This window comes from Plodia interpunctella, chromosome 11, assembly GCF_027563975.2.
Source record: "Plodia interpunctella isolate USDA-ARS_2022_Savannah chromosome 11, ilPloInte3.2, whole genome shotgun sequence".
Taxonomy (NCBI): Eukaryota; Metazoa; Arthropoda; class Insecta; order Lepidoptera; family Pyralidae; genus Plodia; species Plodia interpunctella.
Genome location: NC_071304.1, coordinates 1,554,525 through 1,579,652, shown reverse-complemented (window position 1 = coordinate 1,579,652; position 25,128 = coordinate 1,554,525). Strand labels below are relative to the sequence as shown.

Below are 25,128 nucleotides of genomic sequence, written 5' to 3'. Positions count from 1 at the left end.
TTAGTGCAAACACCAAACGGGTGATTCGTTCCATTGCCACGCACGCCCAAAAGACGTGATATTTTCTTGAGACAGATTTTAATTATAAGATTGTGAATTTGTACATATTACTCAATTCAGTATACTGAAATGCATTTAGACATGTATTGCAGTAGACTTATAAATACTAAAATGTATGTCTTTCTATCATGAATCTCAACTTCCTAAGGAGCTTTTTAGTGAGTCAAAAATTGTATTATGTATCTCAACAATGTCATATATTTGCAAACTACGGTTTACAAAGGCCTTAAAGCTATACATAGCATTACTTTTATATACTAGTTTATATTTTCATAAGCAAACATGGCTACACAATCCGTACCAGTACTGTGTATGACAAAATATTATGTCATAAGCAGCAACACTACAATGCCATTAAATTGAAATTGTAAGTGTAAATAAGGTTCTATTCACTGTCACATAGACTGCACATGTCTGAAGAATGAGCCAGTTATAAAAACAAAGCAAAACAATCATTACAACATTCTTGAATCACTTTCATTCAATGTGCAGTGATTACCGTTCACATTTTCTTTTAATGATCATGTGAAATATTCAAGATTTCCAATTATTAAACAATTCTAAGAACTCTCTCTGGGGTTTCGATCCAAGTATTATGATGTGGTAAGTTTATTTGTTACCTTGTTAAGCTTGAATATTCAATTCTTGAACCAATATCAAAACCAATGTCTTGAAACTAGGAATATAAAATAAAAAAATATATATAATACATAAAATCAGGAGTATGGAATAGGACATATATATTCGAAATTCCTAACTGTGGGGAATTCAGCGGGAGACACCATGGGCATAAGCTATTCATATTTAGCTCACACACCAAAATTAGAAACACAAAATTAATCCTGGTAACTGGACAGCTGTAAGGAAGAATAATATATCAAATAAACAATAGGTTTGATCCTGAAATTTTTGAGAAAGCAGAGACTATATTAGAGAGTATCAACATAATTATCTTCCTCAAAATATATCCTAGTACATATTATTCATTTTAAGACAACATTAAAGTTTATGTTTCAAAGTTTAGAAATTTGTTTAAAAATTCAGTTCAGAAAGAAAGATTCTGGATGGATTTGGAAGATATTATGGTAGTGGTATGGCATGGATACAACCTGTCACAGCAATGTAGGTAATTGATATCCTATAGTTTGGAACTGTGGATACTGTCATATAATTATTAAATCAAAAGAGTTAAACATTTTACCACAAAGTAACACAACTTATACCTAAATTCAAAATATAAACAGAAATTAAATAAAAAATAGCCTTCTTACCAATGGGAAAAGTTTTCCAATGGTACAGGAAGTCTTCAGCGACTTGTTTAATATTGTTGACAAGCTGCTCGACTTCTGGCGGCGCCCCAACCAACTGGACGTCGAAGCGAAGGGGCTCCCGCTCTGGCGGAGGCACCTCCAGCAGCAGCGAGTTCGGCCGCGACGCCCGGTCTCCTTCACCAGACATCGTTACCAAACAAAAGACATTCTAATTCACTGCACACAACTACTATCTCACGCGGACCGCCGAGCCTGCTGTATCGTTAAGCGCATAATGATACTCGGTGCAGTGGGCGGAGAAATCGCTTGACACCGAGCTCTTATTGTTTTATTATTTACATTCATTTGATCAATTTAGACCTACTCCGACTATAATAGCGATCGGTCGTCTGGCTGCCAAAGCATGATTTAAATTATTTCGACAGTGGAATTTAGAACAGGCAAATCACGTAAGTATTGTTTTGACTTCCTCAAAATAGATTATTAAGAAAAAAAAGGAAAAACTTCCGATGAAGAGGAAGAATAATGAAACGAAACGACGAATGCTCCCAAGCAATTGAAGCAATTTTCTAGTTAAAATGTACATGACGTTTCTTGAGTTTTGTTTTACCTTTCTGTTTTGACAGATTTACATTGATAGGTATAACAAAACGCAAAATACTAGGTATGGAGTACCTCTACTAATTCCATGCTAGGTATAGAACTATAACTTTCATTATAAATAGAAAGTACTCTGTGGATATAGCCTTGCCTTTGTCTATGATGCGTTACAAGAAGATAATAGTAAGCTTTTTTGGAAGCTAAAGCTTTTTTATCACAATCTAAGGAATAGAGACGAGAATCGAATAAAAGAACATGATTTCGTATACTTACTGTTTAAAAAAATAAAATAATGGGTTTATTTGTAGAAATGCTGTACTGTATCTTATACTATACTTTTGTTTCACAACGGAGAATTTTTTAGTTATTTACTTATTATTTTTTATTATTCATTAAGGTAATCGATTCGTAAACGAGTCAACTAAATTAAGTTGAGTGACAACCATAGTCCATTTGTCAATGAATGCCTATAAAAAAAAAGCATTGAAAAAAAGCGACATGGTAGTACATACCATAAATACGTAGGTAGGTACCTACATTCTTGTCAATGTAATGTGGTGATTTGCGGACTTGTTTGTTATTAAAATTATGTATATGGGTTTTATTTAGGAAACTCATTTGCATTTACAGAAAACATAACACATTCCAGGATTTTCATTTGCTATTATTTTTACGCAAATCCGACACCTACAGTCAAGTCAACTTCTTGAGACCGAAGGGGGTGATCGAATTAGGAGGTATGTCCTACATTACCTTAGTATTTTTTTATTACTATATACTTACAATTTGCGTCGCGCGTTTACTTTTACGTGATTTTACCCGTGAAATATCAGTTGTTAGCTAGGTAAGTTTTGCGTTTCATTGTTGATTTTATCGGCATCTTTTGTTATGGTAAAACCGCGAATGTTTTCAGTGATGGAGGCGATGGATATTCAGGCTGTGGAGTCGAAACTGAGCGACGTGACTGTGACGGCTATACCAATGAGTGGGAAAAACGTTCATAAGGACATGGGGCACGGCGGTAACAGCCACGCCACCATTTCTACCGTACCGGCTGCATCTCCTTCATCGATTGGGAAGGATAAAGATAACGGGACGTCAAAGTACGCCCAGCTGCTGGCCGTTATTGAGGAGATGGGTAAGGAAGTTCGGCCAAGCTACTCAGGCAGCCGCAGCTCAGCTGAGCGCTTGAAGAGAGGCATTGTTCATGCTCGCATTCTCGTCAGAGAATGCCTCATTGAGACTGAGAGGTCTGCGCGGCAGTAAGGAGCCCTAAAGTTTTTATGGTGCTAGTTGCACAGGCGGAGGTATAGAATTCTGCACCTTAACAAATGGTAAACATTTTTTGGTGTGAAAATATCACATCCACATCATTTATTTAGTTAATTTATCCAAAAGAATTTACATTATATCCTTCAATGAAGACAATGATAGAAGATAATGAAGTTATGGAACTACTTAATGTTTGAAGGGTTCATATAGTTGTTAAAATCCTGATATAATAAAGATATATAAACAGAAGTTATGTAAAATAGGGACTAAGGAAAAAGTCAGGATTCTAGACCACTCTTTGTGGGATCAGCAATTCCACAGTCAATTTGTTAGTTTTTCAGATTTGCTTTACATGGAAAGTTTGAATGACTGCCAGTTTTTAAACTGTTACCATTACACATAAGACACTGTATTAAATGTTACATTTATCTGTGAAGAAGATAAATTATGATAATTTATCTTATTTAGCATCTCATTTTTCCTCTAGATGTAATTTTGGATTGATTAATAGTTAGATAATAGACTAGCTTTCCTCAACATTGCTATAAAACAAGATGGAGCTTTGCCATTTATTAGTCCATTTATCAAATTCTGTGTTAAATCTCTATCATAATAAATTACACCATAGGCCATACTAGTACAAATATAAATTAGCAATGTCTATAATTGACACTTAACATTTGAACCTAACTTAGGCTAGACACTTGCCCAACATTACAGCTAGAGGTTATAATAAAATGTAATAGGGGTAGATGACAATTTTTTTTATGACTATTCAAAGCCCTTTATATTAAGTTGAGTTGTGGTTGAGTTTATTTTTATAATTTTATTATTTTTTAAATGGACTTTCCAACACTCTAAATCTTCGTATAATAACCCAAAAAGTTTATGAATTATCATAATGATCATAAATTTTTTTTTTATCTAGAGCATACATTTTTTTTACATTTTCTGACCTTGTCATCTATCCTATGCTAACTAGATCATAATCATCGTAATATTTATAGTGTGTTGCCCTTGCCTCAAGCCATATAAATTGTTTATATTTGGGTGAATATTTACAATTATTTTATAACAATGTGATTAGATATTAACATGAACTCATAAAATTATTGTATAATTCAAGAAGATTTTAAATGTTATTCATGAGAACATCATATTATTAGAATTTAAATATATAATTCAGGGTACTTAGACTTAAATTGTAAGGTTTCAAAAATATTTTAAATCACATCTCTTTTAAATATTAATTTTATATTGAAATGAACACATGAGTTAATGCTATATTAAGTCTTTAACTGTGGAATTTGTGACCAGTGTTCGAATGCATACTAATTATTTTATGAAATATGAACATATTTCCAAAGATATAATACATTGTTACAGATAGACAAAGTTTTCAATGGGAAATCATATATTTAATAGATTTAAGCAGTAATATTAGTAAGTCTGGCAGTTGTGAATTCAATTATATAGATTTTAATGGAGAAATATATTGCAATGAACAGATATGTGTCCTGACTAATGCGGGCTGTGATTGCAACATTTATTGTGACCATCTACCTCATACAACAAACTGTGTATATTAATATTTGTAATTTTGTATCGGTCTTTGTAACATCAGCTGTTTATAGAACACATCGAGTGCCGTAGAACGAGTGTGTATTCCATGAGAATGTAACAATATTTTATTGTTTATAAAATATTTATTTTGTGGATTTGCCGTGTCACAGAAAATATAAAAAAAAATCATTGGTATCTAAAAATATGTAAAAATTATATGAACGTTGTAAAGATTGAGAGAAGTCAAGCAGCAATATTTGGTTGATATTATACGTTGGGCTTGGCTATGCTCACAGATTTCGGTTGCAATGAAGGCATAAATGATCTCTGTCCAGAATTTGCAATCAATTTTTAGGTTTGTTTTTAATGTTAGCTTACTGTGAGCTTAGCTATCGGACTCAAGTCAAGTAATTATGTGACCTCAGTATAGATGTGTACGGCATAGATATAAGAAACATGCTCATTGATATTTTTTTCTATAATTTCCCTTTTACGTAGCTATAAGTTGTATATATAATTTAGTAATTCTTTATGAACAAAACAGTTTTGGAATATTAGCACGATATTATGAATTTATTTTGATTTGATTACTCTTGGCTATAAATAATTTTAAATCGAAATTGGTCCTCAATTGAAATATCCACATTCGGAAGTGGATTTTAAATATTTTTTTGAAATACCTACATGATATTTTCATGATTATATAATCTACTTTCACTTTTTACTCACTAGCAAGATTCTGCAAACAAAATATTGGAGTTAAAAAAACAGAGGTGGATTTATGCCCGGGCGAAATCTTGCGTCCGAGCGCAAACCCATCTCTGCGGCTATATTAGGCATAAAATATTATCAAGACTACAATTATTCTCAACTAAAGGTATTTTTAGTATTGGTCGTTTAGTTATGATTTCCATTTTATATCAATTCTGTTTTCTTAATCACCTATCTAAAGTTTGGTCCAACTGCCGCAAAGTATACTTTAGTGTAGATAGCGTTAAGGAGAAATACGAAATAGTTTAACATTAAATAAGTTACCATAAATTAGTTAAATAAAGTACTTACATGAATGTTAATATTTGTAGTTTGTCCATTGCAGTTGATATTTTTATATATTATTAATTCCGATTTACAATATTCTGTGGAAAATAGTTTTCATCAATAGTTAGTAAATGTTTTTCCTGGTTTGTTATAATTACTTGATGGTCAGTTTAATCAACAGACATAGGACAAATTTCCAATCGACAGATTATTCTCTACATCCATAATCAATCTTTTCGAGCTTACCTCTTTCCCTCGAGTTAGTGTACAGGGTTAATTGACACAATTTCTCAGAAATATCGACCGATTTATTGATTTTCACAGAATACTGGAAAATATATCTGAATGGCTGTGGGGGAAAATCTGTTACAAGCATACTCCCAGTACTTTCCTAGTTCCAAAAAGTCGGGCGCAACGCCCCAACAGGAGATGTTTGCGCCGGACGGTTTGGAAAGAACTAAGAAAATACTAAAAGTTCCCTTCATCAGTTTTCAACATTTTTTCTGAAGGTCCAGCACTGTGTTTGCATTTACAAAACATGACCGACAAAAAGTTCGAGTGAACACATCGATCGATCGAACTTTTTCTTTTGCAAATTTTCTTAAAACCGTTAATAAATATTCGGAGAGAATTGATGAAGTGAACTTCGATTACGTGGGAATCGGGCTCCGTAAATCCCATCTCTTTGCAAGACAATAATGTTGGAACACGCCAACCCGAGCAACTTATTACACTAAATTCAGAAATCTAATTAAGGATTAGAATGTATACGAAAAATGTCAAAGACATATAGCGCTAGATCATTTAGTAGGGTTGGTTGCTTAGCTCAATATTATGCAGTTTTTGTTGCTTTTATACAGTTTTTGTTACATCGTCTGCTTGGGTGTAACGACACTTCAATGGAAAATCTTTATAGAAAGATAAAATCTTATAAAATTTTATTAAATTCCACATTTTACATTTTTGAGAATATGCGCTTTGTATTGCACCTTTTTTCCATTTTCTTATGTTGTGGATTCCATATAATGCAAGGCTACCTATCAAGGTCAAGTAAGTGTCCTAACTTAACGTGTAAGTGGCGAACCATGAACAGTACAAATTTAGAGAATATAACATTAAAGTGTGACGATTGAGCTACTTTGCTGTATTTATTCATGTATGGACATATTTTTATTATTATAAATAAATGGGTCTAAACTAGAAACCTTCGTTTGACTTTAACTGTTACTGTTTTATTTAACATTCATCGCATTGGCTACTTCTAAACTTAATATATAGATATACTTACATATATATGTGAGAATCAGAATAATAGAACAAACAGAACACTAATGTTAACATAATTAAGTACTTACCTATATTCTACGAGTGAAAAATACATTTTCCAAAGTCAAATAACAATTTTAGACAAATAAACCTTTATAATGGCCAGAAAAGGTGTAATGTTTCCAGTGTTCGTATAGTTTAGATGGTGGAGTATGGCCTAAAGCCAACACACGCCCTTATTTCCTCATAAATGTTGTGGCTATCTTATACAAAATCAAACTAGATTTATTATATGTATGTATCTTTTACCTAATTTTACGGTTTCGGGTTGCATTACCCTTACATACTATAAAACAAAGTCACGCCACGTCTTGCTGGTCGCTATAAACTCAAAAATTGCACGGGTTTTTTGTGCAGTTTTCACCAAAAAATAGTGAGATTCCTGAGGAAGGTTTCGGCGATTATTTTATATTGTTTTTACTCGAACGAAGCCGGGGCGGGCTGTTACGCAGGCACGTCTTCGTTTTTTTAAGGTTCTGAAGTAAACAAGCTCCAATATATCTCTCTGCCGCCCGTATCTATCTTATACCGAAACTCCTAGATATCATACTGAAATAGTTATTGTATTTGTTTCTAACTAGAGATGGAAGTGCGTTGGAACACCAAATGGAGGTGGGACACGGGGTACAGTGCGGACTCCGTGGAGTGGTGCCCTGTCGAGGGCTACAGAAATGTGCTCGTGTGCGGGACCTATCAGCTTGACAAGAAGGACGAAGGGGGTAACTAACACTTACCTATCTATAATTGTATATTTCTATTATATAACTGAGTTAGCTCACACTATCGTTACACGAATCTCGTACTTGCTTTGGGGTTAACTCAATCTTAGTGATTTGTCCATTTGTGAATTTTCCATCCACTCAGAAAGAGGGACGGTGAGCGAAATGGACGAGCTTCTGCCTGCTACTCTATAAAAGCTTGTATCAAAAATTAGATAACGCATGTTTCAGTTGAACAAGCAACGAAGCAGAAGCGTCTGGGGAGAATATACCTTTTCAACATCGACAGCGCCACTACCGAACTATCTCCCATTCAAACTATCGACACATCAGGCATACTAGACCAAAAGTGGTGCTGCCATCTCGTCCAAAACTACCCAATACTAGCCGCAGTCACTTCTGAAGGGGACTTGGCGCTCTATAGATTATACATAGAGGAAATATACAGCTTAAAGTTATGGGTTTCTTACAAACTTGATCAAGATATTCTCGTCCTGTCTTTGGATTGGTCGACGAATAAAATGAATTCTGGTGAAGTTTGCCTGGTGGTTAGCGATTCCTCTGGACATGTGACTGTGTTGATGTTAGCAGAGGATGAAATCCAGAAGGTCGGAGTTTGGAAAGCCCATGATTATGAAGCTTGGATTGTTGGTTTCAATTATTGGAACCCAGCCGTATTTTATTCAGGTAATTTACTATTACATAATTATACGCGAATTCCGCGAACTTGCATGATTAAAAGGCTGAAAGTGGTGTGTGTTATGCCGGCCCTACACTATTCGCGAAGTTCGCCAATCTTGGCGGTTTCGACGTACATTGCTGGTTTTTTTTCCTTGCGTTACCACAATAAACTATCGCCGTACTCAGATAAATGCCGATGGAATAAATGAACAGACGAAGTTTGTATGAGAGCTTTTATTTACCGCAATGAACAACCAGCAATGTATGACTAATCCGCCAAAGTTTAGAGAACTATTTGCCGATAGTGTGCGACCGGCATAACGCAGCATTTCAAATGTTGCAGGTGGTGACGACTGCAGTTTCAAATGCTACGACACGAGAATTCCAGACCTGCCGGTGTCATCGAACAAGGCGCACGGGGCGGGCGTCACAGCCATCAGGAGTCATGTCCAGGTGGAACACCAGCTGCTGACTGGGAGGTCTGTGTGAAAACAGTAATTTATATTTTTGAAAATAATAATGAGATGAAAAATACAACACTGAACCTTCTCATGTCATTATTATCTTCAAACTTTATTTATTATTATCTTAACTGGGTTAAATAAATTGACTTCTGCATGGAATTTGTAGATATTCCGGTGTAACTCTGTGATAACAAACCATGTTTTTTGAAAGTACCTAAGCATTTGCTTTTAGTTTTAGTGGTTTTATTTGTGCAGTACCTAGTTTCATGAAGTAGGTACCTATGTAGTCACCCGCACGTCATGTTACCCTACATCTTTACTGCCGCAATAGCGCCGCCGAATTTGCTATCATTTCGGGTATCGCTTTTGACAGTACCTAAAATGGTCTTTTCTAATCTAATGAGATTACTAATTACCCCATTTCAGCTATGACGAAAAAGTAAGATTGTGGGACGCAAGAACTCTGAAAAGATGTGTCTCCGAACGTGACGTTAACGGGGGAGTGTGGCGACTTAAATGGCATCCTTGCGAGAACAACACAGTTTTAGCGGCTTGCATGTACGGTGGCTTCCGTATACTGACCGTGGAAGGCACGAGGGTAGACGTGGTTTCGGAATATATGGAACACGAGAGCATCGCTTATGGAGCTGATTGGAAGCATAATGGAGACTCGTTGATCGCTACGTGTTCTTTTTACGACTGTAGGCTGCATATTAGTGAATTAACTAAGCCAAATTGCTGTATAAATAATTAAATGTTAAACAACTAAATAAAACCACTTTGCCTCATTTTAAACATGTTGTATTTAAATTTGCTTATAATGTCATGATAAATATAATTTATAACAATTACATACTTAATAAAGTAATCATTTGCTGTATGTGATAAAAAAATTCTTACACCATTTACAATATGAAGGCTTTGGGATTCTTTCTTAATTTCTGTTCATGCTCGTCCAAATGTACTAAGTTTTAGTTTAAAAATACGAAACTGGCCCGATTCTCCCTACTATAAATTTGTACCTTATATTCTCTAGATAAATTCTATCATCTATTCACTGGAATTAAAGTACACGATTATTCATTTCACAGCGTACAGCAAAACCTGCGGCACAATACAATCGACGGACGCCACGACATTTTTATGCATTTTTTTTCCTGTTATCTGTATACAGTGTCGTTTGTAAGATTAAGTTTTTTTTCGTAACTATTAGATTTGTTCATTGTATTCCATAGAATTGCATAAAGTCAAGAAGCTTATAAACACACGGCATAATTGTGAACTGGAAGATAAAATATGACAGTAGAGGCACGGTGTTTTTTTCATTTTGTGAAGTAAAATGAATTTACAACTCGTATTATTGTAATGTCTGTCCATGTACAAAGCTTCCCATTCAGTGAGAGATAAACGTGAACACATGTTTAGAAATTCTACAATGTGGCTATAAGCTCCTTGTACGTGGCATCCTTAAATATTAAGCGTAAAATTCTGGTATTACATTAAGTTCGCTAGATGATACACTCTCTCCTATAACAATGCAGTCGCCTCATTTATATTCACAAGCTAAATTTTTAATTGTAAATTTTAATAGACCCAAACGATTTTATAAATTTTAAAAATCACAAGACACTATTAATTAGACTAGTTTCTCATTCAAAATGGCAACTGAACAGTTGATTGGTTCACATAAAATATTATTATTACATCAAGTAAACATTATTACTTTTAATATCACTGCATTGTTACCAAATAAAGTTTGGTCCTAGGGCCGTCGGAATAACGGATTACATGTCCCTGTCACTCTGTAATTTCGTCATTCCGTTCAGACAACGCCCTTGTGATGTATTGGCAAAATATCTTTGAGCGACAGAGACAATATCTTCCTTCTTTGTCCGTTTTACCGTCAGCCTTAGAAACGAAGTTTACTAAACAATAATATGTCGTCGAAAACGAGACATTTTCGAGTTTACAATGAGTAAAGCATCATATTTACAAGGAATTATGCAAATGTGTACATTACATAGATTGTTAAAAAAAAAGATAGTTTTTAAAATCTATTTACACTACTTTGTAAAAAGATATTTTTATACAGAGTACATTGTGATAGCCTTAAATTGGAAGAATAAAAAAATGCACAGGTTTTATTTACTCATTGTATACTTTCGCTTCAAAACTGTTCGGATGTGCTCCATATTCTTTTTAAATATATATTTTTTTATAAGTACATTTTGTAGAAATATTGTGGGCGTTCATATTTTCACTTTAACTATCATAATCAGAATTTCGAGACCATCCGAACGAGCTACGCGACCAACATCACAAGTATGCTACGAAATACTGTATCCATTTGATTATTCTATTATGTATGTTACACTTAAAAAAATGGTGTCCCATGGATGAACTATGTACACTAAATCTATATTTACATAAATAAATTCTAATTTCAACTATTCACCACTAAATTAAACGTATTCGTAAAATATTCTGTACATTATGTAATCGGAACAGAGGTTCGGGCAGTAATAAATTAGATCTAAGTTAACATTTTGTATCTACACTCTATATTACATAAGACATCTAGAGAGGGGCGAAGCGTTAATAGAAGAATTTGAAATGGAAATTAAGTTTTTTTTTCTTTGGAAAGTTCGAACTCCAAGGAAATTTATTTGAAGTATGCGCCATACTGAGATACTGAGTTGGATTTAATCTGGCTAGAAGCACGCTTGCAAACGAATTTTGTAATTCATTATAATAAATATGAATATATAGTTTTAAATATACTCTGTTTCTAAATAACTTCGGAAAAATATGTTTTGAATTAAAATATATCAGAATTGATATTATTAATAAGTAAATAAAATTTTGCTTTAAAATGATTATGCAAAATAATAAATTACTGTATTTTTGAGAATATATAAACAATGAATGGGTCTTTAACATTACTGTACTAAGTATGCTAGTGTGCTTCTAACATCGGATATTACAGCTGTTCCATCAAAAAATAATTTTGACATGGGGAAAGATCAAAATAAACAACAAAATGTATGATGGAGAAGTCTTGTCAAACACATCGCAACTTCACGAATACACGGCCAGATATGCGTATATCCGTGAAGTTGTGATGTGTTCGACAAGACTTCGTGGTACGACGAATTATAGCTATCTCTTTTGTTTGCTATGTAAAAGAAAGGATGCAACAGTGCATATTACATGCTATTATGCCCTTTCTTTTATTACGCGATACCTCAGAGATAGATGTGGGTGCACCACAAAAAGTACACAGCAAAGTTCAAAGGGAATTCATATATCTAATTCATATGACAAAAATAATACTGCCACAATTTGTAGCAATTATTATTCTAATTTATTTATCAAAAATAAAAGTTATCTATTGTTTATTTTGCTTGTATCAAAGGCTGCTATTTCCAAGGCTTCTATTTTTTTTAAAGGCTACTCTTGTTTCCACATTAACATTATACTTTCTATACGGGCTGTGTCGATTCGTTGGAATTTTAATATTTCGCATCAAAACTTGTGAAAAGTAAATCTGTTCCGCTGTTAAAAATGACAGCCTTCTTTGTTTCAAGTGATTTTTTCAGACCAGTTGATTTATAATAGCTTCTATAAGGTTCAAGATCTGGGTGAAATAGTCCCAGTACTGAAGGACTGATCACCAGTTTGCTGCTCAAAAAATGATAGCAATAAGGTGCAAGATTCAGGTGTAGTTGTTAGATTACTTTTATGTATGACCCAAAGGTTGACTGTTATATAATGCTTTTAGCACTAAGTCAGCTTAATGTACTATTAGAAATTGTATATTTGTGCAATTAAGCTTAAATAAATACTATTATAATAATAGGTAATATATAATTTTGAAGGATTTTTAGCTGTCAAGTATGTATGTGTCAATCATCTATGAACGGAACATAAAGTATATATTGCGATTCTCACACTAATGATGAGTTTATTAGAAATATTTATAAATTCAATAATGAAATATAATAAGTTTAAACAATGATTCGGGGTCAGCATTGTGCATGTGACACCACGGTGACCGTGGACCATCAAATGAGCTGCATGCCTTGATTGGCTGCTAAGTAGTATCATCAATATGTTTATTGTGTTTCATTATAGGTTTTTGGTCATAGTTATCCAGTGTTTAGATAAAAGTAAATTTAATAATTTTATCATACTTATTGATTTACATTTGATGATCAACACATAATCTTAAAAATGTTCAGTTTGATAATAATAAACTTTTTGTGATAACATTATTATTAGAAGTTCGTGTTAAATCTGTTTCTGAGTTTGTGTCCATTTGCATGTAAGCTTAGTGTTGACCATTGAGTGTTGTTCATTTATATATTAACTTCAAAGAAGACTGTCATCACAACTCTTTTTAGACACGAGCAAACAATTCACAATCCAGCTATGTATTTCACCACAACTAGGGCTACAACCTCTTTCACAGTCACACAATTTCACGAGTCCGGACAGGACTATTGATATTCCGGAGTCCACCAGCGAACACTTCACAATTCACCGAGTGTTGAGAGTAAGATCGAGACGTGAGATTCGAGTGAGGAGCTCTGTAAGCCGCTATGTGGTGTGAGCGGGACAGCGCACGCGGAAGGTCTCCTCCTGCAGATCCCAGCGCGCGGCGCGCGCGCACGGCACGTGGCCTCGCGCGCGGCAGCCGCGTGCACTGCACGCCAGCGTCGCGCCTGGAACACAGGTATATATTGTACTAGCGGCCCGACACGGCTTCGCTCGGGTAAAAAAAACATTCATTATATGTTATTAATGGAGGCTTTTTTAAATTTAATGGAGTTTATATTATTCTTGTTGAGTCGGAATGGCTATTATATAATTTTCGATCAATTTGTGGCTACGGGTTACGTCTTTAACGTTGGCCTCGTGTAGGTCCTTCGTCAAGCGAAACTTGGTCAGTTGTATATTCAAAATCGAATGGAGTTTATTGAATGAACTATGTGAATGAGAGCGAGGTGAGTGTGTCGCAGTACCGGGCTTGCAGCAGAGCAGACAGCGCACAGCGCGCGCGACGCGCACGGCGTGCCCGAGCCCGCGCACGCGCGCGCCCGCGGCCAGCACGCCCGGCGTCCACACGCCGCACGCCGCGTGCAGCCACGCCGGCTGCGACTCCATCTCTCTGCGATCAATCGCACGGTTCTTTTCATACGATTATACGATTAAAAAAAAATGAAAACTTCTTTAGCGGCCTCGTCTTGTACACTTTTTATGATGGGTAAAAAAGAACAATATCGAGGTTGAGAATGACACGATAATGAGGCGTGTGATGGAACGCACGGCACGTCGATGTCAGTGTTGAAATATAAGACTGTTCGCGAATACTTTTAATTGATATTTATGAGAAATAATAAGGCGGGCACACGTAAAATATAAAAGTACTTTTTATAGCCAAAAACCTATGAAAACCAAAGGTCTATGCTCAAAAGTGAAAGTAAAAAAAGTAAAATAAAAAATATACAATATATTATGTCAATCTGAATCAAACACTTAATGTCAGCAACACATTATTTACCAACTAAGATAAAACTGAAATTATGTTTAACTCAAAAAGTAGGAAGTAGTGTAATGTCGACCCGTACTGTTCTGTGTCGTCGTCGAGCGCGTAGGGCCCGAAGAGATCGCCGAGCGCGTCGCTGTGGGGCCCGCGGCCGCAGAAGGCGCACAGCCAGCTGCGGTCGGCCGCCGCCGCGTCGTAGCGCAGCCCCAGCGTGCTCACGTGAAGCCCGCGCGTGCGCACGCGGTACTCCTGTCTCCTGTCCGCGTCCTCCTCCGCGCACGCGTTCATCACCGACACCGACAGCGGCGAGTCGCGCGGCCCGCGGATCTGCCGGGTGTCACGGTTACGTCGATTAAAAAAATCGACATGACTGTTTCGGATCGTCTTTGGGTGAAAAAAATTTTTACAAGGATCGTTGACGGTTACGGAAACTGGATTGGTAACTAGGATATGTTATATTAGATATTCTCAGACTAGATGGTTGTTTTATTGCACATATTCAAAAGTCTTCATTTAATTTAAGATGAAATACTTTACTTTATTGACAACCCCTTCTTCAAGAATATCAAAAGAAAATACATTATTAAAAAAGCAATAATAACGTGTACAATAAAAAAACATATACCAAAATGAGACACTAAACTCTTTAAGATACTGGACATTTTCAAATACAAATTATTTATTTCATTACATAATATTATACCATACCATTCTCACTGTTGAAATCGAATCGTTTCCTTACCATCCTGTACGGAATATTTTAACCTTTCAACATATGTATAATCAATATAATTACAAAATAGACTAATTACCTGTATGTAAGGTCCCCTAGACCGGCTGGAGCTAGCGTTGCTGCCGGAGTCATAGGCATCTCTGACAGATACATCCTTCTTCTTCCCGCGGCTGACGTCAGACCGTTTCCGCGCCATCTTCTTCCGCGGAGTGTCGTCTCCCTCTGACGCGCGGCTGGATCGTCTAGCTTTCCTTTCTTTGCGCTCTCCTGCAATTACAGATAGACTCATTCAGACTTTTTTAACGGTGGAGGAATGAATGAATGTATTTTATTGCGTCACTGTTTAACACAATAAAATCATTCATTAATTCCCATTGTCAAGAAGCCACAACGCTTCCCCCAGCATCATTTGGTCATTATGAAAAGAAAGAAACATTTATGTGGGTAGGTATAATACGTTTAGTCATCACTGAAGGTATAATTTTGCAACACCTTTCTGTACCTACATTTTATGCAAATAAATATATTGATTGATTGAAAAGCAAGACAATATTTAACATTTTAAAGGATCACTCCTTAACCTCTTGTTGATGTCGCACGAGGCGATTAAGAGATGAAAAGCCTTGACAGCTGGCATGCAAATTCAATTCAAAATTATTTATTCAATTTAGGATGATATACATCACTTATATACGTAAAAAAAAAATTAACAATAACTCACAAAATCTGCCTGATACAGACGCTTAAGTTGTAAAAAGCTGCTTCTATATTATTCAATAAATAAAGATTTAGAAATGACATACAAACATACTTACAAACATTTCCTTTTTATAACATTAATGTAGGTAGGTTAGTGTAGAAATGGAATAGAAAACCAAGCAAAAGTTTTGTTCTCACAAAATCATAAATTAGAAAATTGTCACAAAAAATAGTGGTTATTCAATATTATATAATATCGATAAGATATATAACACAAATAGGACCTAACAAAAACTAACCTTTGGTCGGCGCCGATTTTCTCCGCTTCCTCGCTTTCGTCTGCTTCTCACTTTCATTATTACTCTCCTCCAGCCCGGCAAACATGTTCTCCAACTGCTTCTCCACCTCAACGAAGCTGGCTGCGGTTGGCTCAGCACTTTTCGTTCCACTTGTTTCCGGTTCCGCAGGCTTTGCTTCCGATGGGGACTCTATGGGTACGTTGGTAGCTTCGGTGTTGGAAGTCCTAGCGCTTCTTCGTCTCGGGGCAGCCGCTGTCTCGACTGGAGGCGCTTCGGAAGGATTCTCATCGGATTTCGGTGGAGATTTTTTTACTTCTGTCTCGGACTCTTGCTTTTTGGCTTCCGGACTGGCCAGGACGCTCTTTAGGGTGTCTGTGAAGTGACATAGATTTTAGATTATTTTTTGGGCGCTATAATAATATTGAAGTGATTATATTTAATCTTTAAACTTGTGACAGAATTTACATACCAAGTAAGATTTTTAACACCCCTCTGTTTACGATGGAGATCAACAAAATAAAATCCCAACTAATATTATAAATTCAAAAGTATGTTAGCTCATTTTTCATGTACTCAACTAGTTTTGGATTTTCGCATACATATAGTCCGTTTTTTCTTCTACATGTAAATAATCTTCACAGTATTTATTGTTGATTTTGTATACAACAAATTAAATATTAGTTCAAACCTATACATGTATGTTTGAGGCGGATAATCGCCGAAACTAACGAACCGATTTGAAAAATTCTTTTCACCATTAGAAAGGTACATTATCCAAGATATCATACCCATTATCTATAGGCTACATTTTATCTCAAAATTCCCACGAGCGAAGTCCCGGGCAACATCTAGTACTATATAATAAAGTTACCAATAGTAGCAGGATTGGTCACGGGGTTGGCGTCCCTCGCGAAGTCGTCAGTTTTGGTGGGCGTCTGCCGCGCGGCGGCGCTGGTGGTGCTGGCGATCATAGCCGCGATGTCGGCGATGGTCTCGGCGGAGCCCGAGCGGGATTTTCTGCGCGTCGGGGGCGGAGTCTCCGCGGGGGGCAGCGGCCTCTCCGGCTTCTATGTCATTGTACACAGTATACTTTTAGTTGTTTTACATCAAACTACTAATATATAACTGTTACTTTCATTTCTTATCAACTTATGGTACTCCCCTTTTTTACTGTGTTACATTGAATATTTCGATATATTATATGCCCACGTCAGCGTACAATGTGACTGACTGACACACAACGCACAGCCGAAACTACTGGGCGTAGAAAGCTGAAATTTGGTGTGTAGTTTTCTAGGACAGTGTAGGGGAGCACTAAGAAGGGATTTCCTGAAATTTCCATGGGAAACGGAATTTTACTCACATACGAAGTTGTGGGCAAAAGGTAAGTAAATAAATAAGTTTTGAAGATACAGCTGTGATTTTTCATCCGACCGGGTGACTGACGTCAACCCTCCGTGGGAATGCTTTTGCTGCCATCTTGTACGAAACAAAAGGCTCTTCTAGGGCAAAAGCAAGAGACCACTTTAAACTGCTAAATAGTACAAGCTCCCCCTTCCAACCCTTGGTCCAACTATAGGCACTTAACAAAAACCAATCTTTTGTGTTTCTAAGTAGTTCTTGATTAAAAGGGAATATCAAAAATCTATTATCATCTGTAGATGATAATTAAAGAGAAAACAAATCGATCTAAAATATTAATCTTTACTATCATAACTATAAAACACATTACTTGTCAATGAACCCACCTGCTGGTGTTCCTTCTGCGGTGGCGTAGGCGGGTGGTCTTCAGGTCCATTTCTCTGCGCGTGAATATCTCCATTCTCTAACGGCTTCTGTACTTCTTGCGGGGACACTCGGGCGGCGGGGGGCGGGGGCGTCGGCGCGGAGGGGGGCGCGCAGGGGGGCACGGAGGGGGGCGCGGAGGGGGGCACGGACGGCACGCGGATGGTGCGTTCCGGTTTCCGCTTCCGCTTGGAGCCGGGCGCGGCGCCGCATGAGTCCGCAGAGTCCTGGAAAAGTGATTGTTAACACTACTGTTTGACCAACTTTATATTGTTTTATAAGTTGTGGCAGCTATTGAGGCGCTAGGCCGTCTGTCAGTACCAGTAGTTTGTAGCTGTTATGATGATACAATTTGCCGTGAAAAAGGACTGCGAAGGTCTAATTGCTGAATAAATGATGTGATCATTTATTCCCCAGTAAGAAAAAAAAATTAATTATTTTCTCGTTGCTGGTTAGTGATTTTAATGGATTTTTGGTAAGTACTGTGAATAACAAATAATAAGTTTAAGTTATGAGTTATCATTGCATCATTTAAAATTAAATACGCTATGAAATGGTAGTAATCTCACCTCATTAGACGACGGCGGCGACGGCGTGGGCTGCGCCCTAGAATGCACTATAACAGAATGTGGCGACACCGGAGACGGTACCAGCCTCTCCAACAACGCGTCCACCCTCGCATGCGGAGGCCGGGGCGCAGCCCTAGCTATCAAACTGTTTATAGTCGGGGCATCCCTCACTGATAACGACGGAGCACTGTTTATCGATGACGTATCACGCACTGTCAACGACGCACTGTTTATCGAATCGCGCACTGCACTGTTTATCGATGTTGTATCCCGCACTGTTAAGGAAGGCGCACTGTTTATCGACGTCGTGTCCCGCACTGTTATCGGCGAACTGTTCATCGTGGTGTCGCGCACTGTTAGAGGGTTTAGCAGCGATGAGTTGTTGATAGAAGACGCGTCGCGAACGGAGAGCGATGGGCTATTGAGTGAAGAGTTGTTGATGGTGGGCGCGTCTCTGATTGAGAGCGAGTTGGCTGAGCCGTTGCTGGCTGAGCGGGAGCCGACTGAGAGGTCGACCCCGACGCGGGCGTAGCTTAGAAGCTCTTCCGGGCGCAGTTTGTCTACGAAAAAAAATAAATATTCCTTTTTTTGTTAATGTTATGTGATGCTAACGGTAGAAATACACTATCGTTTAAAAATTCGGCGTATGTGACAGCGTGCATTTGTTAATTGTTTAAGTATGATATGTTCACTTGATTTAAATGCACCCATTTGTTATCTGAAAGTCGTGGGCTCAATTCTCAGCGCGGGTGAATAGTACACATGTTTACACAGATATTTGTCAGCGTTTCTTGGTGTTGTGCTCGTTTCAGTGTTTGTGTCGACTTAGTGCTTAAGGTAGGCTGTTGAGTGATGCTTATATATTTATCTTACCTCTTCCCGGTCCCAAATGTGCGTACAATTCAGCTGGAGGCAGCGTGGAACCACCTTTCACATCTCCAGGTGACGGAGTATGTCTGGAAGAACAAAGGCAAAAAAGTATATTTTATCAAATATATATTAGATCGCAAATTATTTAAAAAGAGGTAGGTATTATCCTTCGTGACAGAACTGTGTTCCATAGTGTTGAATATTTTTTCATGAATGGCCAAAAAAAGCGTTTATGTATGCAGATATGGATGTGCGATTCTTAAATTATCTTTGGTAATACAGTTGCTCAGGAAAATTGATATTATGACGTCAGAAGGAGGGGATTTATAAGTTTTATACGTGTCTGCGTATCTGTATCGTGTCCGTGGATCGTATCAGCCAAACGGCTGTACCGATTTTGGTCTAGCTTTTTTATTTGAAAGTCTTCTATTAGTCCCATAACGACCGACCATATTTATTTTTCTTTAATATCTCCTCAGGTACAGAAAGCGAGGTAGACCTAGCACTTGATGGTCGGATGAGCTTAGGGCATTCGACAGACATTGGATGGAGAAGGCCAAAGAAAGGAACACTTGGAAAGACAGAGGGGAGGCTTTTGCCCAGCAGAAGGATGTTATAGCTTCTAAAAAAAAATCTCCTCGTACAGACATACCTACCTATCTACTAACAGTTTTATTATATTACCTCATGTGATGTTTGTCGGGCGGCGTCGGCGTGTGTCGGTAGAGTTCGGGCGGGGTCGCCGTGTGTCTGAACACAGAGTTTCCCGCGTTTTTCATCGCCTGCAATTGCAATAGACCCTACGATGGTCATATCGGTTAGGTATATTATTATATCCGTTAACACAATAAAAAAAAATATTTTGTAAACACAGATAACATAGGTTAACATTTGTGAAAAGGTACACTAGGTATAAGAATCAAGTTAGATTCATAAAACTTAGCAAACGCTTTGTCTTACAGTGTGTATAAATCTGAAAATCCTAAATATCTATGTACCTACATTGTATGTACACTAGGTATATAGGTATAAGAATCAAGTTAGAAGTTATAGGCTATGTAGGTATAAGAATCAAGTTAGAATCATAAAACTTAGCAAACGCTTTGTCTTACAGTGTGTATAAATCTGAAAATCCTAAATATCTATGTACCTACATTGTATGTACACCATAAAATAAGTGATTTCACAGCCTGGCCAACCTGAGTCACAGTATGATCGAGTACTATGTACCGCAGTGCAAGAGTCCAACTCGAATTGTATTTTTTATCTGTTCCATATCATAATATTATTGCTGTGTCATCAGATTGTCATGAAAAATTTCGAATCAACCGGAAAAGATTTCAATTTCTTACAAGTGTACATAAAAATGATTAAATAAAGATAAGGATTTAATTTCTATCAACTACTTTTCAAGTAGGTACCACCATAAACGTGGATCCTATTAAACCTACTTCCTAACAATAAACACGCGTGTGAAACCCCCTAGTGTTGCAGGCGTTTATATACTGTGGTGACCACTTTCCATCAGGTGGGCCGCAAGCCTATTTGCTTGCTCAGTCAAAAAATATACCTATATCTCACTAATATTATCAATGCAAAAGATTTAATGTGTGTGACGATGTTTCTCACTCAATCACGCTAAATCTACTGCGCTGTTTGACAAGTGCTTGCCTATGAACCGTCGATCCTCGGTCGGGACATGATGGAAAATGATCTTTTTCTGGTTGGTCCGGGTTTTGGATGTTTATCTATTGTATATGTATTTGTTATAAAATATAGTATCGTTGAGTTAGTATCCCATAACACAAGTCTCGAACTTACTTTGGGGATAGCTCAATCTGTGTGATTTGTCCTAATATATTTATTTATTTACTGATTTCGCTGAAATTTGGTGCACGGGCAGAATTTACTGTGGAATAGCACATATGGTACCTACTTTTTATCCTGAAATTCCTACGGGAACCAAGCCCCGGGGCGAATCTAGTTAAAGTGATCAGCGTTTCTCAACACTCATCTATACTATTATTATAAAGATGTAAGCGTTTGTGAGTTTGTATGTCTGAGGCGGGTAATCTCCGAAACTACTGAACCGATTTCAAAAATTATTTCACCATTAAAACGGATTGCTATAGGCTGTATTTTATCTCAAAATTCCCACGGGAGCGAAGCCACGGGCAACACCTACTCAAATGCTTTTAGTTTTAGGTTTAGGAGTAAGCTTAACATAGTTCCGGAGATCGACGTATAAACTACGCAATTAAACCCTATATATACCCGATATAAGTGAAATGCTATTTTTACGTAAAATGTTACTTTGTAACTGATGTGTATATCATTATTATGGTCCAATAACAAAAAAAGAACTTTATCCGCATGTACTTAAAGTAAACTTGGTTATACATATGTCTATGTATCACTATATAAACGAACAAAGGCAACTGTAATTTGAATAAACTATATATTTTTATGTGTATAGAATCATCTTCTGACATAGTACTTCTATTTCTTCCACCATAAAACTCTCTCTCCAGCCTTCGTCACTAAAAATTCTTACTAAAGAATATTATAAATAAATTTATAATCTGTCAAAGATCTTCTTCTCAAAAGCCAAGTAGTTTGTAGCAATCAATTTATAAATGTTTTATTTATTTATGAAACTTTATTGTTCCAAGTTAAAACATATTTATTTAAAAAATAGCGACCTTGCTACAAGCAATCTCTCCCTGCTAACCACTAGTTCAAAGTTCTCAAATCTTTCATTCATAACCTTCAATATTAATTACCAATTCAAATCATCAATGAATTTTAGCTCAAATAGATAAAAGTAAAAGTTCCTTGTTACTCAAAAAACAAGATCAAACATTTCAAACAAGATCAAGTATTTTGCTATATAAGTAGGAAAGGGGTAAGAAGAAACAACAAAATACTCAAAAGAGAGAGGTCTTTTAGCGGGTCTGGTGTTTTTTTCATAACAGAGTGAAGTCCCATGATATTTCTGCTCATGGAAACAAAAATTAAAAAAAGAAAACAAATGTTACCTGAAGTGGGTCTGGAGGCGAAGGCGCTGGCACGTGATAGAGATGGGGCGGAGGCGTCGGGGTGTGCCAAGTGACTCCCCTCTCTGATGCCATGTGAGCTTGCGGCGCGCGCGCGAGCAAGTTCGCCATCTGTAACTGAGAGGATGCAGCTGTAGATTTATTGAACAATCTTCACAGATACAAGAGTTGTGAAACTTGAAGGCCACATTTAGCTGAATGTTGGGCTCATTGTTGGAACTGAGATAAAATTTCCCTGTATGTTTGCTGTGCCCTTGCAGGGTGTCATTTGTAATATCAACTTGTTTGTTTGTAATAACTTTGCATGAAAATAAGTAAATTAATCAAAATTAATACAAGATACATTGTACAACGGCGGACTTATCCCATGTAGGGATCTCTTACAGTCGATAGGTTGAGAGGACATGTAATCATCCTTTATAACTTGTGACTTGCAATAAAATCTGAATCTTAAATAGTGACAGGTTGTTAGCTCACAGCATATAAAAAGAATCTCAAATTTAAAGCCCTTGATTGGCTTTCACAAATTGCCTGACCTGCCTGCTAATACATTTTATGACTTTCTTTCATCCCAGACCTGCATGGAAGTTCTTGTCTAACTTCACAATAAGTGTTGAATTTTGTTAAAAATCACATGTTAGTTCAAACTTATACATTTTAAAGTAAAATTTTCTACTGTTTTATCATATATATTGATCTGTTTCTCACATTACCAAACTTTAGCAAACCCAAGGTCTGATAATTACAAGCATAAAATGTTGCTTGTTAATATGTAAATATTCAAGCATGACACTACAAAATATTTCTATTAATAGGATAAATTTATCTACTCTATTCAACTATCAATATGGCTCACCTAGGTCTTTGTGATTACTTAGTCTGGCCATAGCATAAGATGATGAATAATAATCAAGTTCCAAATAAAAAATGTTGTCCAACAATCAAAATTCATTTAAATGCTTCGAGTGCTAGGGACCAATAGAATCAAAATTCATACTCAAATTATGACGGTAGACTTTTTGTAATTTTATTTATTAGTATTGCATTTAAATTTCGTGGTTTTTGTATAATGGTTGACTGGATAAAATAGATTAGACAAAGCAAGACTAAAATATGTTTAATGAAGTGAATATGGCACAGTGACATGACAAGTTTTGTTTTTAGTATACCTACATTACAAAGCATTTATATTCATAACTATGCAATGTTTTAATATATTATGTACCATTATTAATTGATTGATATATAAATATAACATTTTATTCACCACTTCACTTTTTTTTTAATTAATTAATTAATTTATTTAATGTTAAACTGTATGTTACTAATGTTCACTTATTAAGATTACATGACAATAATTAATGAAAAGGTGAATAATTCAAGGTTGTTTTTATTTAGTCCAGTTTAATAATTCAAGGTTTATTTAACAGAAGAAAAAAGAAAAATTAATCAAATCTACCTATAACAAACAAAACAAAGCTTTTCCAAGGACATTATTTTGATGTAAATTGTTTTTGGAAATTAATTTATACATGCAATTTTAGGGCAAAATAATACAAAATTATAAGAATGCTTATTACATCTACACTAATTACATAAGAAAATCTTACAGGAATGGAAAAAATCTTGTAAAAACTAGAAAATGCAGGTTATCATTGTAAACAGCTGATGCTACACACTACTACACATGCAGTAAACAAAGACAATAGTTTGCAGGTAATAATCATATTCATAATCAATTCTGATTATTAGTGAGTAGCTACTAATTGACTTGTAATAATAATAGTAGACTGAAATTATGAAATTTAAAAATACTTTATATGTATAAAAAGATGTTTACCTTGTTTAATATGACCCTACCTAATAATAATAAAAAGGAAATGTCTCAGATTTCACGAGATCTTTAAAATATTGACTTACGGATGTGATGTAAAAAAAAATTGGAAAAATAAGCACCACCTGCAAGGGGCTCCAACTGGGGCCCATTTGTGATTGCCGCCCGTTGGGATTGTGCTGCGAACCACCAGACATTGTGCGCGGAGCCTTCGCTGCACTGTTTACAACTTGTAATCAACACTGATTCGTCAACAAACACTCTCTCAGTCCACCATAATGATGCCGGCAACTTAGGAGCCTTCGCCCGCGTAACTGCGCTCCCTTACGACGTGTACAGAATCTTCTGAAACGTTTTCATGTGTGCACGTTAAAGTTCGATGATCCAATGCATCACCACAAAGAATACAAACAGAGATCAGCACTTTTAATAGTTAAATAAACACTTTTTCAAAAGAAAACTACATTTATTTCGTGCATGGTATGGTGTTCTCGAATCCGATGCTCACTTCGCGTGACATTTTGAACGCATTTAGGTTTTGAAAATAAGCACTGTAACAGCGTTAAAAGTTTATAAAACGATTTTCAGAATATTGTTCACTGTATCTTACTAGTGAGTAAGTAATATTTCACCAGTATATGTCTCAAAAATTGTAAAATTCATCAAACTATAGAATGGAATCGCCTTCAACAATGGTGGCCGATTGGGATTTTGAAAGCACACGTAGCGGCATCTTGCGGC

At 36.3% G+C, this 25,128-nt stretch overlaps 3 protein-coding genes across 16 annotated transcripts in view; 1 reads left to right on the top strand and 2 right to left on the bottom strand.

Annotated features, from left to right (window-relative positions):
- The window catches only part of LOC128673516 (uncharacterized protein), a 47,754-nt gene extending 46,236 nt beyond the window's left edge, over positions 1-1,518 (bottom strand). For all 4 annotated transcript variants that reach the window (XR_008405091.1, XM_053751411.1, XM_053751412.2 and 1 more), the window contains exon 1: positions 1,332-1,518. Coding sequence is in view for 3 of the 4 variants with exons in the window: in XM_053751411.1 (XP_053607386.1) it covers positions 1,332-1,518 (187 nt within the window). In the remaining variant the exon portion in view is untranslated. The remainder of the gene's footprint in view (positions 1-1,331) is intronic.
- Positions 240-9,789, top strand: LOC128673520 (uncharacterized protein). 5 transcript variants are annotated; one of them, XM_053751427.2, is made up of 7 exons: positions 2,425-2,668; positions 2,845-3,034; position 4,211; positions 7,714-7,849; positions 8,081-8,536; positions 8,874-9,009; positions 9,421-9,789. In XM_053751427.2, exons 2-7 carry the CDS (start codon positions 2,847-2,849, stop codon positions 9,746-9,748), a joined length of 1,245 nt encoding a protein of 414 aa, XP_053607402.1. In that variant the 5' UTR covers positions 2,425-2,668; positions 2,845-2,846; the 3' UTR covers positions 9,749-9,789. The 5 variants fall into 5 exon arrangements, with proteins under 5 accessions (XP_053607400.1, XP_053607399.1, XP_053607398.1 ...); XM_053751425.2 differs by lacking the exons at positions 2,425-2,668; positions 2,845-3,034; position 4,211 and adding an exon at positions 240-663 and having other exon boundaries at positions 7,712-7,849; XM_053751424.1 differs by lacking the exons at positions 2,425-2,668; positions 2,845-3,034; position 4,211 and adding an exon at positions 1,642-1,780 and having other exon boundaries at positions 7,712-7,849.
- Positions 9,774-25,128, bottom strand: LOC128673517 (uncharacterized protein CG5098-like). 7 transcript variants are annotated; one of them, XM_053751414.2, is made up of 13 exons: positions 24,852-25,128; positions 24,510-24,732; positions 22,536-22,670; positions 20,182-20,297; positions 19,501-19,583; positions 18,628-19,187; positions 18,022-18,285; positions 17,145-17,340; positions 16,274-16,645; positions 15,355-15,542; positions 14,625-14,869; positions 14,019-14,164; positions 9,774-13,718 (listed from the first exon to the last, which is right to left on the bottom strand). In XM_053751414.2, the coding sequence occupies exons 2-13, from the start codon at positions 24,582-24,584 to the stop codon at positions 13,594-13,596; spliced, it is 2,505 nt and encodes an 834-aa protein (XP_053607389.1). In that variant the 5' UTR covers positions 24,585-24,732; positions 24,852-25,128; the 3' UTR covers positions 9,774-13,593. The 7 variants fall into 7 exon arrangements, with proteins under 7 accessions (XP_053607389.1, XP_064292289.1, XP_053607394.1 ...); XM_064436219.1 differs by having other exon boundaries at positions 24,510-25,128; XM_053751419.1 differs by having other exon boundaries at positions 20,182-20,279; positions 24,510-25,128.

Coding starts and splice junctions, on each gene's coding strand:
- LOC128673517 (XM_064436219.1), bottom strand. CDS start 24,584: ATGTCTGGTGGTTCGCAGCACAATCCCAACGGGCGGCAATCACAAATG. Junction 20,298..22,535: donor CGCCTCCAGACCCACTTCAG/GTAACATTTGTT, acceptor TGACCATCGTAG/GGTCTATTGCAATTGCAGGC. Junction 15,543..16,273: donor AAAATCGGCGCCGACCAAAG/GTTAGTTTTTGT, acceptor CTGTAATTGCAG/GAGAGCGCAAAGAAAGGAAA.
- LOC128673520 (XM_053751427.2), top strand. CDS start 2,847: ATGGAGGCGATGGATATTCAGGCTGTGGAGTCGAAACTGAGCGACGTG. Junction 8,537..8,873: donor CCCAGCCGTATTTTATTCAG/GTAATTTACTAT, acceptor CAAATGTTGCAG/GTGGTGACGACTGCAGTTTC. Junction 9,010..9,420: donor CACCAGCTGCTGACTGGGAG/GTCTGTGTGAAA, acceptor ACCCCATTTCAG/CTATGACGAAAAAGTAAGAT.